Source organism: Caretta caretta, chromosome 21, assembly GCF_965140235.1.
Source record: "Caretta caretta isolate rCarCar2 chromosome 21, rCarCar1.hap1, whole genome shotgun sequence".
Taxonomy (NCBI): Eukaryota; Metazoa; Chordata; order Testudines; family Cheloniidae; genus Caretta; species Caretta caretta.
This window is the reverse complement of record NC_134226.1, coordinates 19,405,774-19,425,867: the sequence shown is the minus strand read 5'-3', so window position 1 is coordinate 19,425,867 and position 20,094 is coordinate 19,405,774. Positions and strand designations below refer to the sequence as shown.

Below are 20,094 nucleotides of genomic sequence, written 5' to 3'. Positions count from 1 at the left end.
ATGATCTGCTGATGGAACTTCTACCAAATCAGTGTCCATTGGGTCTGCATGAGCACCCCTTACTGACACTGATGTTCAACTTCTAAGCCTACAGAAGGAAGTCCAGTACCCAACCACCTCGGCTTCTTCTTCTATACCAAAGTATGATGAGAACTCTGTATGGAATGGGGACAGGAAGTGTGAATGCAGAAAGATAACTCTCAAAGAACAACTGTTATAAGTTTCTTCTTCCAGGTCCTCTGTGCATTCTCATTTGCAGGAGATTAGCGAGCAGTACCCACAGAGATGCAAGGCAGGCTGAGGAGTTTGCAGCTGAAGAGAAGTTGTAGCACTACTTTCCCAGTCTCGGCCTCCAAACAGGTGGTCAAGATTAAGGAACAGTGCTTGCTAAGATGTGATCTGAACTCTAAATGAGTGCTCTACAGAACGCCCTACTGGGCAACAGCTTGAACATGCCACACAAATGGCTGTAATGCATAATGGCAAGAGAACCTTAGTCCAAGAGTAAGAGAAACAAATGGACAAGATGATCCACTTGGATAACCTGCGAGAAGAAACAACCTGTCCCTTGTACCTCTTCCCATATGCTAAATTAGCCTAGTGCTATTTCAGAAGGGCTTAGTTCTCTCTGGACAGAAACAGAGTGCCCTTCTCACATTCAATGTGTGAAAATATGCATCCTCTGGGAGTGGTGTGAGTTTTGAGGAAGAAAACCAGAAGGGATACAGACTGGTTAATATGAAAATCCATCACTGTTTTAGCAATTAAGTTTGGGTGTGGCTATAGAAATCCCTCAGCCTTATGTGTAAAACTAGGTCACCATTAAATCTGCAACTGACTGACCCTCCAAGCTGACATAATGGCATTGAGTAAGGCTTTTTTGTAAGAGATAGTCCAAAAAGCAGTTTGCCAGTGGTTCAGAGGTGTGGTTCCATGACCTTTGCTAGCACCCAGTGCAAGTCCCATGCAGAAAGAGGCTACCTCACAAGAGAAAGGTGTTCGCAAAGCCTTAGATGGAATGTGTGATTGCAGAGTGTGGAGGAAATGAACCGCCCAACCACACTAGACCCTTGCAGATGGAGTTGGCATACAGAATCTGCATCCTGATGGACTTTTGGGGATGCATCGAACAGACTGGTCTCCTTTTGGTAGTGGTCTAGAATGGAGGGGAGCACTCTAGAACAATCCTTCAGCCATTGCCCAAGTGGAGCATATCTTCCACTTTGAACACAGTACATGTGTGTCACACGTTTTCTAGACTGAAGAATCTTTCTCACTCTTGCAGAACTAGACAGGTCAGAGTTGGTTAAGAATCTATCAGCCCGGCAGTCAGATGCAAAGATACTAGATCTGGATGCAGAATTCTCTTCCAGCCTGAGATAGAAGATCAGGAGATAGCAGAATGTGACATGGTAGCTCAAAGGAGGATGCAACAGCTTGGCATACCAGTGCTCTGAGACACTCTGGAGCAATGACAAGAGTTTTTACCCTCTCTCAGGATACGAGGTACTGCCAGGAAAGTACAAAGTTCTTGCTCCAGTCCAGGAGGAATGTGACTCTGAGAGACTCCTTCTTCCTGACCATTATTGAACAGAAAAGGTGACCCTTTCTGCCTTTATAGCAAAGCATTTTAGCACAGATGTTTACGTGCAGAAGAGATGGCAAGACAACGATGTTTCCAGAGACCACTCATGTTGGTCTAGTTGCCTTGGCCTGAATGCATGAAAGGAATTAGGTGCATAAGTCCCTATTTTAGGCATCTAAGTCCTACTTTCAGCACCACTGTGATGCACAACCCCCTGCCAAACCCTGCAAGCGTCTGAACTCACTTGGCACTCAGCTATTTGCACTAAAAGTTCCCTAGATGCCTATCTTACTGCCTGTGGGCAGGCACACTGCTGCGTTACCAGGGGTGTCCAGATGCCTAGCTCTTGCCTAAGTCCCATGAGCCTCAGAAAGAACCAGATAATTTGGCAAAGCTGATATTGCAAGGTTTGCAGAGTTTGACTGGTACTGTGAAATCTGTCTTCTGGCAGCAACATCTTGTCCACAGGTTAGTCTCAGACTGTGCCATTAAAAGTGAGGCTCTTACAAGGGCACAGTTCAACATGCCCCACTTGATTTTGAGCCCCAAAGTCTTGATTAAATGACAGGTCAGGACCAAAGAGCAGAAGAGCTCCTGCCATGATCTGGCTTTGAGAGGTCAGTTGTATAGATATGGCAAAACATATATTCCTCTTTTCCTTAGCTGGGTTGTCACCACAGCCAGGCGCTCAGTAAACACTCTTAGTGCTGTTGACAGGCTGACGGAGAACGCTGTATTGTAAAAACTTTTCTCCTATGCAAAACTTCATGCATTTCCTATGTGATTGCTTTATGTCTGTGAAAGTAGGTGTCCTTCAAATCAAGAATCATGCATCAGGGCTTGTCTATATGAGCAATGATTTGCAGCAAGCTGGGGTGAAAACGTAGTGTGCGGCATGCTAGTGTGGGGTAAGTTTCCGTAGGGCTCCTGCTGACACACCCTAAAAGTTCCCTAATGCACTTTAATCTACTCCTGTTTCAAAGTGGGGTAGATCAAAGTGTACCAGGGAACTTTCAGTGCACAGCAGCAGGGTCCACATGAATACTTAGTGAGTGGCACACTAGTGCAGGACAGATTTTCACCCCAGCTTGCTGAGAACTCAATGTTCATGTAGATAAGCCTTCAGTCTCTTTGGAATAGGGAGGGGGAATGACGAACCAGCAGGGGTTATCAAACTTTTTCTTTCTGAGGCCCCCACAACATGCTAAAAAAACTCCACGGTCCACCTGTGCCACAATTGTTTTTCTGCAAATAAAAGCCAGGACCAGCATTAGGGGTAGCAAGCAGGGCAATTATCCAGGGTCCCCCACCATAAGGGGCCCCGCAAAGCTTAGTTGCTCAGGCTTTGGGCCCCTGGATGGTAGGGCTTGGGGCCTCAGGCTTCAGCCCCATACAGTGGGGCTTCATCTTTCTGCCTAGGGCCCCAGCAAGTCGAATGCTGGGCCTGCTTGACTGAATCCCTGAAACCAGCTCTTGGCCCCCCAGTGGGCCCCGGACCCCTGGTTGAGAACCACTGCCATAGTGATCATCCTCATTTTGAAGGTTCTGATGTGTCTCTTCAGTCTTCAGGCCATCTATCTTCCAAAGGATCTGTGAAGAGGAACTGAGAAGGGGGGCTTGGAAGCAGGATGGTGAAGAACTGTATGGAGTAACCTTGATGCGTAGTCTTCAGTATCCAGCAGTCTGATGTGATTTCATACTTGGCTTTGTGAAGTCTCTAAAGGACGTGGAGGTGGTAAATGAAGAGAAGAGCGTGCAAGAAACTGGAATGCGGCTCCCAACTGTGGTGTCACCACACCAATGTCGTCAGATATCACCAGTGTGGTGCTCTGCTCTGTTCAATGTTGATAACAGTCAGCTGCATGTGTGCGTTCCCTCTTCGTGCTGCTTCAGCTCTGAGCAGGTAGCTGACACAGCAGACCCCGAGAGAATCCCCAATGACCACAGACTCTGATAAGGTACGAAGGCACCTGGCCAGGTTTATTGTCAAACGAAGCACAGTAATAGTTTCCCAGAGACTCTACAGGACATACTACAAATATGTACCCCCTGACAATGGACCTGCTTAGTCAGTGGTGGGACTCTCCATTGCCCCCTAGGCCAGACAAAGACAACCCTTCAGGGTTCAGAGTAACAGCCGTGTTAGTCTGTATTCGCAAAAAGAAAAGGAGTACTTGTGGCACCTCAGAGACTAACCAATTTATTTGAGCATAAGCTTTCATGAGCTACAGCTCACGATACAATAAGTTACACATTACTCTGACGTATAGAGGTGCAACCCCACTATGTGTTAGGGTGCTGCCTCTCACCTTGTACATGTTGGTTCAAACAAAACAACTCTATCCATCATATTACCCTCCTGCCCCTGTCTTTAGGATGGGTCAGTATATTCCTTGTTATCTATGTGGAATGTGCTAGTACCGGAATGTTCTGGTACTGTCCTGGCACATGTTTATATTACTAGTGCTTCGTACCTTTTAGGTACATGTATATTTGCAACATTAGCCTTCTTCTTGCCAGCTCCTGTGAGCAGAACCTGCCTCTGGATCACAGCTTAACTTGCTTTATGTTAGCAAAGTCTTGACCATTACTTTAGTTCAGGCCTTAGGTCTCATACCGGTCTCTGGATTATGTTTCAGGGTCTCATCTTACCAAAAATCTCTAAGGTTTTGTTGATTTTTTTTCAGTAAAATGGCCTTAACTTTCAAATTCTGTATTCACACTTGTGATTCTGGGGTAAGGTCTGAGGAATGAGGGGGGATTTGATAGCTGCTTTCAACTACCTGAAAGGGGGTTCCAAAGAGGATGGCTCTAGACTGTTCTCAATGGTAGCAGATGACAGAACGAGGAGTAATGGTCTCAAGTTGCAGTGGGGGAGGTTTAGATTGGATATTAGGAAAAACTTTTTCACTATGAGGGTGGTGAAACACTGGAATGCGTTACCTAGGGAGGTGGTAGAATCTCCTTCCTTAGAGGTTTTTAAGGTCAGGCTTGACAAAGCCCTGGCTGGGATGATTTAACTGGGAATTGGTCCTGCTTCGAGCAGGGGGTTGGACTAGATGACCTTCTGGGGTCCCTTCCAACCCTGATATTCTATGATTCTATGATTTAATTCCTGAATATCTCTGCGGCCGTGGCTCTGTTGCAAGGGGCAGAGGTGTCATAGGCCGCATGGGGGGAATGACAGGCCATACTTCTGCTTCAGTGGCAAGATCCTTTGCTGCCTTAGCCTGATCTTTAGCAATCAACTACAGAACAATTGCATCCCAGAGGGTGTACTGTTAGTATCTTGTCACTGCCTAGTAACTGGCAATACACTTGGATCCCAACAAATATGATTTCCTACTGAGCGAGGAAATTCTGTGCCCAGGGAGCAGATTTAGTACCCTTTATCTTTTCTAATGCAGCAGAGACCACACAGTTCAAGCACCACCAAGTAGTGTCCTTAAGGCTTTGTGAAGGAATGCCATAGCAACATCTGTGAACTCCTGATATCATGGAAGACAGAGTGCTCTGTGGAACTGAAGAGGTGTATGAAGGCTGATGGTGATGGTTCACTCAAAGGGAGCCTGAGTGAAGCAAAAGGGAGATCCTGGGCATCACTGAACAGGAATTCCAGAGATGAATCAGGAGTAAGTTCCAAAGCCAAACCGTGCACCAGTGAAGCAAAAATCTTGTATGTGGACTAGTTGACCAGTCTTGGGAAAAGTTGCTGGACTACCAGGAACATGAACTGGGGAAGTCTGCAGCGGTTACAGGGCCAGTGACAACTTAGGAGCTGAGACCTTCTCCAAAATCAACCCTGGGGAATTTCTTCTTTCCTTCTTCACTTCCCCAGAACCAGACCTATGCTTTCCTTTCCTTGTTTCTTCTGTGCAGATGGTGTATATTCCTAGGATGGTGCAGCAGGTGCTATAGAAGGATCTTCAACAGCTGAGGATGTTCTCTCAATAAACGGGTCTCGAAACTAATACCATTTGGGGAGTCAAACTTATCCGCATCACAAGTGCCAATGCAGATGAAAAGGCCTGATAATGCTTCACAGGGGAGGTCAGTGCTGCCTGAGGCACAGACCTGGCACTGGAACCCTTGTTAGAGGCCCAAGTTGAGGCCGGTGAAGAGGCTGGAGCCAGGTTCCAAGGCTTCACTCATTTAATAGTAGTGCATTTTTGTGCCAAGGAGGGTCATTGTGGGCCCAGATTTTATTGCCTTGTCAGCCTGATAGCAGGGCCTGTGCTGTCTGAGTGTCACTGGTTTGAAAGACAGATAGGCCTTTAGACTCAATTGCTGATCATGGCATACTCTGGGGATGAATGTGATGGAGTGTGAGCTTCACCTGAGCACACCAGACATTAAACATACATGTCTGATTTCAGATAGACTGTCAGATATTCTTACAGCCTTTCTAGGGCTCTACTCCAGCCATCTTTGCATGGACCAACACCAGATCAATCTCCTACACTATTCTCTTCCTTATAATTAAAGTGAATAAAAGAAAATTCAGATGGTCTATCAAATAATTAGACAAAGTCACACACAGCGAGGATCCTACTGCTTTGCACAGGAGAGGAGAAGGAAATGAAGACACTGGGGTCTGCACTGCTTTATATAGATTCAGATATTGAGCACTGACATCACTAGGAGGGCATATGCAGCCCCACTGGATACAGCTGTAGTAGAGGTTCCATGAACTTGAAGCCAGAGGATGTCAGACCTGCAAGTAGGGATGCACAGAAGCCTCTGAAGAAGAACACAAGTATTACTTACTCTGTAAAAATTTTAATACACTTTCTCCAGTCACATCTGTATAACAGCTTGGCCTAGAAACATCAAATGTTTTAACTCATCCCCATACTTCAAATTTTGCACATTCTTGTTTACAAATTCTGTTTCAATTCCATGGCATTCTAATGCTTTTCCACCCAAAAACTATAGTATCCCTATAATCTTAACTGCAGTTTAGCCAATTATTTTTGTCTAAGAATGTGAGTAAATCACAGACCCTTCTGGCTGGTGTTGCTGGACCCTTTGAATTTCTTGAATATTTACTGTATTTAAGACTACCAATGACTAATTAAAATGGATCAGGGACAATTACCTGGAGCACATTTTCCACTGTAACATTCATTTCCAGGTTCTGCTTGCAGTATGCTTGAAGTCTGTTGTTGTAGAAACCATAATAATAAGGGGCAGAGAAGAGGTAGCTATAAAGCTAGTCAAGGAGAACAAATCTGTGTTCCAAGTTGGTAATAATTAGGGCTCCGTGTCTGCCATGGAGGTTGCGGAAGTCATGGATTCCATGACTTCTGCAGCAGCCAGTGTGGCTGATCCCAGGGCTGCCCAAGCAGCTGGCTCAGGGGCCAGCTGCTCATATAGAACAAGAAGTAATGGACTTAATCTGCAGCAAGGGAGATTTACATTAGATATTAGGAAACACTTTCTAACTATAAGGGTAGTTCACCTCTGGAATAGGCTTCTAAGGGAGGTTGTAGAATTCCCATCATTGGCAGTTTTTAGGAACATGTTGGACGAACACCTGTCAGGGATGGTCTAGGTTTCCTTGGTCCTGCCTCAGAGCAGGGGGGCTGGACTTGATGACTTCTCCAAGTCCCTTCCAGCCCTACATTTCTATGACTCTATGTACATCTTTGGAGGGAGCTTGCATGGACAACCATAAAGTACTTCCCCAAGAGTTGTATAGCAAGATGGTTAGTCAGTGGACCAGTCCAACATACTGAGGCATGCATACTCTCTGGTACCCATTGTGAATGACAGCAATGGCCCAAAAATATAGTGAGCAGGGATTAAGTCCTGCATAGTTGTGCTCACGCAGGGGATCTTGGCATTGCAATACTTAACTTCTAGGCACCTTGCCACACAGTGGAATTCACGTCCCGAGTTAGGTTGTCAGGCTCCCCATGCATTGTATGGGGAGAGTTAAGCACCTATGAACCGGATTCTCAGAAGCCAGCAGCTGAGCAGGGAACTGCCTGAGCTGGCCAGGAGTGAAATGCAGAGGGCTTAGGGCCCAGATTCACAAAGGGATTTACATACCAAATTGAGAGGCTGGAAGGATGCGCCTATCTATGCTCAGGATTCTTAGCCTTGAACCCTTTCCTGGATTTAGGTACCCAAACCAGGTGAGCTCTTTCTCACAAAGAATTGAAGAGACACTCCTCTACCCCATTTTAAAATTATAGGAATGAAGGGCTCTCAAGAGGCCATCAAGTCCAGCCCCCAATAGCCCACTGCACACACCTGGGGGTGTGGGAGACCTGTTTTCATAACCCTGCTCTAACACATGTTTCCTACACTCCTGGTGCTTGCTGTAAACACCAGGCTATCAGGTGATGACTTGCTTACCCTTTTGTGTGGGTTCAGCATGCTCTGAGTGCATCAACCAGATCAGGCCCTGCACAAGTGAGATGGGCAGGGAACACCTACTTTGAGAATTCCACTGTGGCTTGGGTGTAAGAAAAGGTTACTTACTAACTCTGATTCTTCAAGATGTGATGCAGACGTGTGTATTCCACTTAGGCGTGTGTGTACCCAGTGCAGCAGAGGAAGAGAATTTTCCCTAGCAGTACCTGCAGAAGGGCAGCGCTCACGCCTCATAGCCATAGCACCACTCCAGGCTTTTGAAGGCAGTGACGCCCCAACTCCACTCAGTTCCTTTGCAACGAACATCCAGAGACCAGACTCTGATGGAAAGGAGGTGGAGGGTGGGTAGTGGAATTCATGTCTGTATCACATCTAGAAGAACCAGTTACAATAAGTAACTGGTTTCTTCTTCTTCAATTACATGCAACCGAGTATTCCACATAGGTGATGCACAAGGAGTATCCACAGGAGGTGGGGCTCAGAGTGTAACTAAGGATTGCTGGACCGCCCTTTCAAAGTTTACATTAGCTCTGGAAGATGCAGTAATGGTATAATGACAAGACATCATCTGACAACTAAAGTATGGAGATACTGCTCCTCCGGAGCTGATTGCAGCTCAGGAAAAAACATGGGTACATATACCACCTTCGAGAACCCTGTATAAGGAGGCTCTCAGAGCCTGCAACTCAGAGACTCCCCTTCCAGATGTTATTGAAACCAGGAAAGCAGTTTTCTGACAGAAAGTAGAAAGGGTTAAGATGCCAGAGACTCAAATGGAGGTCCCATTAAGTCCACTGGGAAAGTATTAAGGTCCCACAGAGGAACTGGTTTTGAGACACTGGAGGATGGAGATGAAGAAGGCCTTTAAAGAATCTTGCTGCCATGGTACTGGAAAAGACTGATCTTCCAAGAATGGGTGGATGAAACACTGAAATCACTACCCGGTGCGACCTCAAGAGCTAAAGGCACCACCAGGCAACCGAAGACACAGCAAGTACTCTAAGATGTCCTGGATAGAGACCAGCATCAGTTGAATTCTGCGGGGCCGATGAACACACCAAAAAAATGCTTCCATTTTCTCAAACAGGTGATTTTGGTACAGGGCTTTCTATTTAATAGAACCTGCAGAATGGCTGCCAAACAACACTTTTCATTCTCGTTCAACCACAAAACAGCCACACAGTGAGATGCAGGGAGCTGAGTGTGGGATGCAAGGCAACACCATGATTCTGAGTGAGTAGGTCAGGATGAAGATGAAGGGATAAAGGAGGCTGAATTGACAAGCGCAAGGTTGGAGAATCAACACTGCCTCAGCCATGCTGGTACAAGGAGGATAAGCATGGCCTGATCCGCTTTCAGTTTGAGGATGATCTGTTGTATGACTGGGATTGGGAAAAAACATACAGAAGAGCTAATGTCAGCTGAGATGGAAGGTGTCAGTCAGGGAGCCTGGACAGAATTCCCCTCGAGAGCAGAACAGATGGCATTTCCTGTTGTCCCTTGTAGCAAACAGGTTGGTTGTTGGAATGCCCCAAGCTGCAAAGATGACCTGCAGGATGCTTGTCTTCAGGGAACACTCGTGATTCAGGGAAAAATTTTTTCTGAGATGGTCTGCGAGATGATTCTGGGCCTCGGAAAAGCGATCGGCTATTAGAGTGATAGCCTCCTCGATGCAGAACTGCCATAACCTAACCACCCTGGATTGTACTCCCCTTCTCTGTTCACATAATGTATCACAGCAGTATCACTGGTAAATATGTAAATGATGGCTCCCCGATGCGGTTCAGAAAGGCGGGACAAGTATCGCAGATGGCCCGAAGCTCCAGTATGTTGATATGCAGAGACACTTCCTGCTCTGACCACAGACCCTGAATTTTCAAAAAGAAAAACTTGTGGCACCTTAGAGACTAACCAATTTATTTGAGCATAAGCTTTCGTGAGCTACAGCTCACTTCATCGGATGCATTCAGTGGAAAATACAGCCGGGAGATTTATATACATAAAGAACATGAAACAATGGGTGTTACCATACACACTGTAATGAGAGTGATCACTTAAGGTGAGCTATTACCAGCAGGAGAGCGGCAGGGGTGGGGGGGAAGGAGAAACCTTTTGTAGTGATAATCAAGGTGGGCCAGTTCCAGCAGTTGACAAGAACATCTGAGGAACAGTGGGGGGTGGAAGGGGGGAATAAACATGGGGAAATAGTTTTACTTTGTGTAATGACCCATCCACTCCCAGTCTTTGTTCAAGCCTAAGTTAATTGTATCCAGTTTGCAAATTAATTCCAATTCAGCAGTCTCTCGTTGGAGTCTGTTTTTGAAGTTTTTTTGTTGAAGAATTGCCACTTTTAGGTCTGTAATCGAGTGACCAAAGAGATTGAAGTGTTCTCCAACTGGTTTTTGAATGTTATAATTCTTGACGTCTGATTTGTGTCCATTTATTCTTTTACGTAGAGACTGTCCAGTTTGACCAATGTACATGGCAGAGGGGCACTGCTGGCACATGATGGCATATATCACATTGGTAGATGTGTAGGTGAACGAGCCTCTGATAGTGTGGCTCATGTGAATAGGCCCTACGATGGTGTCCCCTGGATAGATATGTGGACACAGTTGGCAATGGGCTTTGTTGCAAGGATAGGTTCCTGAGTTAGTGGTTCTGTTGTGTGGTGTGTGGTTGCTGGTGAGTATTTGCTTCAGGTTGGGGGGCTGTCTGTAAGCAAGGACTGGCCTGTCTCCCAGGATCTGTGAGAGTGATGGGTCGTCCTTCAGGAGGTTGTAGATCCTTGATGATGCGTTGGAGAGGTTTTAGTTGGGGGCTGAAGGTGATGGCTAGTGGCGATCTGTTATTTTCTTTGTTGGGCCTGTCCTGTAGTAGGTGACTTCTGGGTACTCTTCTGGCTCTGTCAATCTGTTTCTTCACTTCAGCAGGTTGGTATTGTAGTTGTAAGAATGCTTGATAGAGATCTAAAACTATTTCCCCATGTTTATTCCCCCCCTCCATCCCCCACTGTTCCTCAGATGTTCTTGTCCACTGCTGGAACTGGCCCACCTTGATTATCACTACAAAAGGTTTCTCCCCTCCCCCTTCCCCCCCCCCCCCCCGCTCTCCTGCTGGTAATAGCTCATCTTAAGTGATCACTCTCCTTACAGTGTGTATGGTAACACCCATTGTTTCATGTTCTCTATGTATATAAATCTCCCCACTGTATTTTCCACTGAATGAATCCGATGAAGTGAGCTGTAGCTCACGAAAGCTTATGCTCAAATAAATTGGTTAGTCTCTAAGGTGCCACAAGTCCTCCTTTTCTTTTTGCAAATACAGACTAACATGGCTGCTACTCTGAAATCTGAATTTTCAGTGACTCCAGATGTGCTCCCCAGCCCACCAGGGAGATGTCAGAGACAACAGACCTGGTTGGTAGGGGCTGGAAAAAGGGAATGCCCTGACATATACTTTCTGGAAGCATCCACCACTACAAGGAGTCCAGGACCAGTGGAGGTAGATGGACCGATCTGTCCAAGGAATGAAGAGTCAGATGGTAAACCATCCTGAGCCACATCTGAAGGGGTGAAGGCGCAATCTTGCTAACAGAACCCTCTGCATGCAAACAGATATGTGGCCCAAGAGCCTCAGGCACATCCAAACTGCGATGGAAGGCTGAGACTGCCCAAAAGTGCATTGTGGACAGTATTGCTGCTGCTGCCCATAGCAGCACCTTTGCTCTGCCGGTGTGTACAAACCCAAGGAATGTAGGGTGGCCCTAGAACCCTTGAAGTACTGAGTCTTGTCCATCTTGTCTGAAAAAAGCACCTAGCCATTGAAAGGCAGATCATCTATAGCCTGCTGCATGTCAGGAGCAATGCCCAAATTCTGCAGCCAAGATACCCTTCTCATGGTCTCTTGGAGGCCACAACTCTGACTGAAGAGTCCGTGATGTTCAGCATCGACTGCAATGATGTCTTGGCCATCAAGCAGCCTTTGGTAATGAATGCCCCAAATTTCTCTCTGGAGGTTTCAGACATCTGATCTGCAAACTTAGACATGAACATCTAATTTACAAATTTGTATTTGGACAACAATGCCTGCTGGTTTGCAATCTGCATTTGCAAAAAGGAGGAGATATAAATCTTCCTACCCATAAAGTCCATCCTTTTAGAGTCCTCATCCTTAGCAGTGGACTTAAATCTGCCCTGCTGGCCTTTATTGTTCACCACAGTTACGACCAGGAATTTGGATCCAGGTGAAAATAAAAGCCTTCAGATCCCTGCACCAGGACAAAACAGAGTTTCTCCATGTGCTTTGTCATACATGATACTGAATCATAGACTATCAGGGTTGGAAGGGACCGCAGGAGGTCTTCTAGTCCAACCCCCTGTTCAAAGCAGGACCAAGCCCCAATTTTTGCCCCAGTTCCCTAAGTGGCCCCCTCAAGGATTGAACTCACAACCCTGGGTTTAGCAGGCCAATGCTCAAACCACTGAGCAATCCCTCCAAGCTGGCAATCTCCAAAGAACATTTGCAGGCTCTAGGAGTGCATCATTAATAAGAGGAGCCACTCTCCCAGGAGCAGACAGCTGCAGGATATCCAGCAACATAATGGTGCTCTCCTGCAGGAACTCTGCCTGAATGCCCAGGGAAGCAGCCATGCGCCGCCAAAGGTCCTGATAGGACTTGAAATCCTCAGGTATTGAAGGCGAGGAAGAGCCCTGCCAAATTGTTCCCGATGGGGGGAGCGGTGTGGACCCCAAAATCAGTGGTGGCACCAAAGTAGCTGACGGTTCCAAAGTGGAGGGCAGTGAGAGCTGCCATGGTAACATCAGAAGTGTGAATGCAATGGTGCCAAGGAGTTTCCCAGTGCCAAAGAGATCCCTTGCACCAAGCCCATACCAGCCCTGCTTCCACAGACTGTGGAAGGGGAACATCGGAGTGTGGTGCCAATGGACCAAAAGGTTCAGTGGCCCATCCACACAATGAGGCTATAAACGACACAGCCCTGGCAAAAGCCTGGATCAATGGAGGGGTCAGGATGGAAAAGCAAAGGAGGTCTGTTGCTGCTTGATATGCCGCCGGCGTGGAAACAACTGATGCCAGCATCACTCTCGTCAGTACTGGATTCAAGAATCAGAGTCAATGGTAGAGGGTCTCTGACCTCTCTGCTCAGTATCAGGAAGCTGTTAGAGGCACCCACACCCTCATGTATGCTGGCATTAACACAATGCTGGTCCACACTTTTTCTGGAGGAGGCAGAAGAGTTTTCATGAGACCTGCAGTGGTCTGGATTGGTCTTATGTGACCTCTTCCTCGGTGCATTCGATGGGGAACTCCTCCTCCATCCCTTTGGAGAGGCGCTGGCTCCAGAGCATGACATGGCAGCACTCTCAGAACCTGAGGGTGACTTCCAATCTGAGGAGGTCCTCGGTGCTTAAGCAGGCCACATGGCCTGGTCAAGCAGGTGCTGCTTTAGGCGAAGGTCCCTAGCCAGCTGAGTTCCTTTCAAGAACGACCTAGAAATTGCACACCGCTCCTTGACGTAGACGTCACAGTAAGCAGTGTGTGGGGATTGTTGTTGGGGATCGCTCTCCCCATATAACAATCTTTAAACCATGGTGAGGGCATCACCGGGGAAATACTTAACTAAATGTAATTAACACTACATTTAACTAACACTAAGGGTACTAATTATATACGACTAGAACAAACACTAGAAACAGACAGTGAGAGATTGCATGGTTAAGAATCACACAAAGCTCTGACTCCAGCCACAGGCAGTAAGAAGGAAATGAAAGGGGTCAGGGTGGTGCCGCCTCATATAGCCAGAAGCTGTGGCAAGGAGGTGTGAGCGCTGCCCCTTTACAGACATTGCTAAGCAAAGTTCTCTGGCTCCAGAGCCCTAGGCACGCACCCACCAACACGGCTGCATCTACTCAAAGAAGCAGCTTAGGCTCTGAATGTCTTGTTAGCTGTGAGGGCAGTGTCAGGATTTAGTCAGCTTTGGGCATGCCCACCAGCAGAAATGCAGGTGCCTTTAGGGATTTAGGTGCCTACATAGTTTGGTGGCAGCTGAGTGGTGATTTTGTGAAAGTTAGTGATGTATAGGAGACACTCTTTTTGTGCATCTTACCCTAGCTCTCTAAGACACACCAGTCCTTTCACACAAACAACCCAAGACAGAGCCTGCCCCCATTACAGCCAACAGCCCAATGGTTAGCACACACACCTAGACTGCAGGAGACCTAGATTTAAACCCTTCTCTGGATTAGTGACTTGAACCCCAGTCTCCCATATCCCAGGTGAATACCTTAAGTGCCAGGCTATTGGACATTTGGGGTGGGGATTTCTCAATCTGTCCTGTTGGAGCTGTTCCACTTTGTATAATTAAATATTCATTAGATCAGGAAAAGAGAGAAATTGCATAGATCAGTGGTCTGAAAACTCACATGGGAAAGCCAGGTTCAAATCCCTGGCTAGTTATAATTAAGGCTATGATTTTGTCATGATGGTCACAGAAAGCATGAATTTGAATAAAGTCCATCAAATGCCCTCCAAAACAACTGAAATGTGCTCAAACCAAGTGGTGTTACAAACTTGTACATGGGGTCACAGCACCACTCAGGTTTGGTCCATCTGCCCTACCATCTCCATCTATAGCAGCATGGACTCTTCAAAACTGTTCAGCATTGTGACCCCATGTGCTAGGTCGCAATGCCTAGAGCGGACAGCTGGGCTCAGTCCCACGGGACAGGAGTTGCCATTGTGGGGCGAGTGTGGGGTAGGGTCACTCTCCGTCTCCCACTAACCTCTTTCTGTGACATATTGTTGTTTTCCAGCACCTCTGCCATGAAATATATTTAAAAATTTCATGACAAAATCATAACACTAGTTATAGTTTAACTCAACTGAACTGTTTCATAGTCCAGTAGAAGGGCCTGATTCTCCACTCCCTCACAATGAAGGCATTTGCAGCAGTGCAGAGCAGGTGTAATATGCTACTCTTCTGGTCTGGCATATTTTTTTTCACTCACTTTGCACAGGTGTAAATGATGACACCAGGTGCATGACATGGCAGAATCAGAGCCAACATATTAAAATATCCATAGCAAAAGAAATCCAAAGTGTCTGTTTCAATTGCATCTACAGACCTTAGGCTTCAGTAGATTTAAGGATACAGGGAATCTTCAGGAGGCATGTTCACTTCACCATAGTAAATGTATCTCAGCATAGACTCAAATGCTTGTTTACTGGGAACCATTTCACCTATAGAAATATTTACTTGTCCATCTTCTGGCATGAAGGAACGGAACATGGCTTCAAAGTAACTGGAAAAGGAAAGGTGACTGATGTAACACAAGGAGATTTTACATAACCACAAGAAAGGTTCTGCAGATGGTTTCAAGCAGTACTGTTCAAAGGGGGCTACAAAGCATTGATGCTTTCACATAAATTACTTCCTAGCTACTATGCGGAGGGGAAAACTGCCTCTAAATGCCTCCTCAAATATAGTATGCAGTGTTGTTGTAATCATGTTGGTCCAGGATATTAGAGAGACAAGGTGGGTGAGGTAATATCTTTTATTGGACCAGCTTCTGCTGGTGAAAGAGACAAGCTTTTGAGCTACACAGAGCTCTTCTTCAGGTCTCTTCCCAAAGGGGATTTGCTAGTGTTTCCCTCTATATAGTTCATGAGTGGCTTAGAGAACATACACTCAGCTAAACTGTTTGAATCTCTGCATGCGGGTGGCTGAGTGATCACAGCACCTGGAGGTGTTTACTGCTTATCACTAGCAAAGCACTGTGAGAGACAGCCCAGATTGGAGAGCTAAGGGGGAACAAAGGTCCCACGGTTCCAAGTTGTACCCCAGAGATCCAGTCACACTAAAACACCTTGTCTCTCAAATGTAGTATTGTCATGTTTCAGATAAATCTGTATGTGATGCAACAAAGCAACACAATCCCAACAATGCTATAGGATGTTATATAGGAAACAATGCCATGTGGATTTTCTTTATGGCAATTAATTTTCAAAAATATAAAAATTAGGATATAATACACTGTAATAATTCATTTACTTACTTTGCATATGAAGTACTGGTAAACTTCAAACATTATGGGTCTCCTGGTTTCTTAGGGGCTAGACACTAATATAAATGGTTACCTGCCTACTGTACAAGGATATTGTGATGGTTTGTTAGATACTATTTGTAAAGTACTAAAGTATGTACATGCTAAAGATTATTAGGGCTGGCTGAAAATTTTCCTTCAAAACTTTTTTTAATGGAAAATTGGATTTTAACTAAATGAAAATTTTTGCAGAAAGTATTGCCAAAAAATTAAACAAAAAATCAAGTTTTTTTTCAACAAAAAGTCAAAATTTTCTGTTGACCCCCTCCATTTTCTAATTATTATTGGATACTGAATGGAAGGAACCCATTTTCACTGGCTATAGGCATTAGTAAGTTTGCCTGTGATAGTATTAGATTGTGCTCATCTACTAACCTCATTGCACCATTAATAGATAGGTTTCAGAGTAGCAGCCGTGTTAGTCTGTATTCACAAAAAGAAAAGGAGTACTTGTGGCACCTTAGATACTAACAAATTTATCTGAGCATAAGCTTTCGTGAGCTACAGCTCACTTCATCGGATGAGCTAGATTCTAGTCTGGTTTCCCACCTTTTCTACCCTTCCTCTCCATATAACATAACTTGCATCTACTGATGTGGCAAAGTGCTTTTCTTCACCCCACCAGGTGTACCTCTAACTCTGGACTATTGATCCAGCTCCCCCTTCCTTTTTTGAATATGTAAGAGTCAGTTTTTTCAGGTGCCTGAATCTGAATGACATGGTCACAATTTCTGGATAACAGCTTCTGAGTGCAGGTTCTTGTCACCGGTTACTGTAGACTCCTAATGGCATTCAGTATTATATTCTCTTCAACTTGTATACCTGATTAAAGCCCTTCACAATTTCTCCCTAGCAAATTCTTCATGTCACAACCAATTAGACTTGGCTTGAGATTTCTGCCACTGGCACTCTAGCTGTCTTTCTGTCTAGCTTCCTCTCCTGCTCCATCTGTCCCAGGTCATCTGTAAACCATGCTGATCAGTGAGGATGAAGCTGTATAGGGTCACCCTATCAAACCCTGAACTGAGAAGAGTTAGATGCCTCAAAAAGGGATTCCCAAAAGCCAGCATGCTGAGTGGGGAGTTGCCTAAGCCAGTCAATAGGAAATGCTGAGGAGAGGGGTGGTGGTGGTGGTAGGTAAAGGGAGGAAGGTGCCTAACTTCGGTCTGAGGGAGGTGCCTCCCTCTAGCTGGGGGGGTCACAGCCATGAGCCTTCTGGAGTCAGTCACCTAAGCCGGGTCAGCCCTTTCTCAACAAAAACTGAGAAGCAGGAGGTGATGGTTCTTTCCCCTTCACCAATAGTCCTGTGGCTAAAGAACTCATCCACAATTTGGGAGACTCAGGTTCAAATCCCCACTCCCCTTGATGAGGAGCAGTGTTTTGAACCCAGGTCTCTCACATCCCACACAAGTGCCCTAACCACTGGGTTTGAAGATTGAAAGGTGATTTGATTACCATGTCCCTTGTATTTTCTTCACAGGTACTAAAGGGCTCTTTATCAAGGAAGTCAGAATAAGAATCTGTGGCTGGAAGTTAAAGCCAAATGCAAATTAGAAATAATACACACAGTGAAGGTGATTAGCCATTGGAACAAACTATCAAGACAGGCGGTGGCTTCTCCATCTTTTTAAATCAAGATTGGACATCTTTTCTGGAAGACATACTTTAATCATCCACAAGTTACTGGGCTCAGTACAGTGTAAGAGGGCAAGATTCTATGGCCTGTGATATACAGGTCAGACTAGATGATCTAATGGTCCCTTCCGGCCTTGGAATCTACGAACCATTTATCTCGCCAACAATCCCCCTCTCCTTTTCGATTACTCCCTTTACACAGTTTAATAGGCCTGCTGATTCTCCACTGGCTTCTTACTTTGATGTACAGACACAGGACTAGATCATGCCTAGCTTTAACATAGCCATACACAGAGTAGATTCCCATCTCTCTCACTCAGCCAGGTTAAGGCTGCCTAGATTGCAGCTCTATGCACTGCAGAACCCAATGCCATGCACCCAATGCTCCCCCTACAAGTGAGTGAAGAAGGTACAGGGAAGGGCAGAACCAATATCCACCTCTCCTCACTACATGTACCAGCCAAGAGAGCTGGTTGGCCGTGCCAGGGAAGAGACGTATGATACACCCTTAAACGAGTAAGTTATTTACAACTTCAACCAAGTGGGAACCCAGAGAGATCAATCTACCCCCTAATGTATTGATGTTTTTATATGTTTGTTCAATGGATTCTTAAATCTCTACCTCATAGCTTACATACCAAAGTTTAGGCTTCATTCTATTAGCATCTCTTGAGCTGCATTTTCATTTTTAGAACATCCTTTTTGTTCTTCATGAACACTTGTTCCTTTCAAGTTCATGACAGTAGTTTTATGCGTGATTATTTGCTTCTTTTTGAAATTGTGGTAGGATACAGACCATCTGTTATTCAACTAAAGTTTTGATTTTCTAACATTTCCCTGCTGAGATGGCAAATTCATTCATATTTTAGTCACTGTTGCTTAATGGCTCTATTATGTTTAATTTCTAGGAGAAAAATCCTATGTGTTACTCAGTGAACAGAAGCCTATTCTCTTGTGTGCTTCAAAACAACCTGATCCAAGAAGCAGTCTGTGGTACTGAGAAATCATGTCCACACATGACATTTGTTATTGCTCTAGTAAATGATGACTATTTAAAAAGTTTCTAAGTTTCAGTAAATGGTTGATCAGAGTGCACACACCTGGAGCGGGCTGCCAGAATTGCCTTATGTGCTGGTCTTGGGTGGCCATCTAACAGGAGGATGATATCACAAAACTCGATCCCAGCTCCTTCTAGATAAGCCTTCATATCCTGAATCAAAGATGTTCCTGACAGAGGCAACATGGTGAAATGATTAAAAAGAAGACATTTCCAGGTAATCAGCTGCTATAAAGTTAATACATGGTTGTGCCACATCTACATACAGGTTTTCCCATGGGATTAAGGGAGTTGTTAGCAGGCAGGCACTTCATCACATTCTCAGCACTATAGGAGGCCTCTTTTCGTATGCCATGGATAAGGCCAGGCCACGATCCCTGGAAATTTGTTCTGTATGTAAGACTGATGCCCTCGGTGAGGTTTTACATCTGCATCCTTTTCCTCACCTCTGGTACATTTGCCTCAATCCACTCCTCACCCACCCCCTGTCCATTTTGTGCCAACATTGCTAACCTCACATACATTGCACCTCCACTTCTCTCGCTGTCTCTGGAACGCCATGACATATCTACAAAGATCTCAGCCACCTGTGACCTCTTCCTATCTTGCTCCCTCCAGCTCCTGGCTCTTCAAGAAACCTGGATCCCTCTACAGCTGCCATCTCTTATAGAGGCTTCTCCTTCTCTCACCCCTTCCTTCCCCGCCCTGCCCCCCCTCCCCCCGCCTGGATCAGACTGTGGTGGGGTACGGAGCTTCTCCTGTCCCCTTGCTGCTATTTCCAATACCTCCCTCCTCCCTTCCCCCTCCTCTCTTCTTCTGAACAATGCTGCATCTGACTTCTCTCTTCTCCCCCTCAATATTGCTGTCACCTACCATCCATCCAGCTCCTCCCCATCAGCCTTCCTCTCTGATCTCAACTCCTCTCTCTCTCTCTCTCTCCCTCTTCTTACAATCTCCCACACTCAGCATCAGGGACTTCAACTTCCATGGGAACAACCCATCCAACCCCTTAGCTGCACACTTTCTTTTCCTCCCCTCTTCATTCAATCTGCAGCTCATGGTCAACTCTCCCATTCACCAAAAGGAACACTCATGGAATTTGGTCTCACCAAGCATTGCTTTCTCAGATCTCTCTTGCTGAGCTCCCTCCCTTTCAGCATCACCCATTGCTCCCCAACTCCCTCATGCCCTGTCACTTGGTCTTTCCGTGACTTCTAGTCCTTCAACATCAGTGACTTCTTATCTGCTCTCAGCATTCTCATCCTTTCTTTCACTGTTGTTGATTCGCTCCCTCCCTCCCTCCACCTTTGCCT

The 20,094-nt window shown here is 45.7% G+C and overlaps 1 protein-coding gene across 10 annotated transcripts in view; it reads right to left on the bottom strand.

The window, feature by feature from the left end:
- LZTR1 (leucine zipper like post translational regulator 1) overlaps positions 1 to 20,094 on the bottom strand; it is a 300,011-nt gene that overhangs the window by 21,774 nt on the left and 258,143 nt on the right. For 8 of the 10 annotated variants that reach the window (XM_048826871.2, XM_048826873.2, XM_048826876.2 and 5 more), the window contains 3 exons: positions 18,825 to 18,951; positions 15,139 to 15,288; positions 6,684 to 6,789 (listed from right to left, as the gene is read on the bottom strand). In XM_048826871.2, coding sequence (XP_048682828.1) covers positions 6,684 to 6,789; positions 15,139 to 15,288; positions 18,825 to 18,951 — 383 coding nt within the window. Of the gene's footprint in view, positions 1 to 3,539; positions 6,326 to 6,683; positions 6,790 to 15,111; positions 15,289 to 18,824; positions 18,952 to 20,094 lie in introns of those variants that run through there. The other 2 variants (XM_048826872.2, XM_048826877.2) reach the window with 2 other exon arrangements.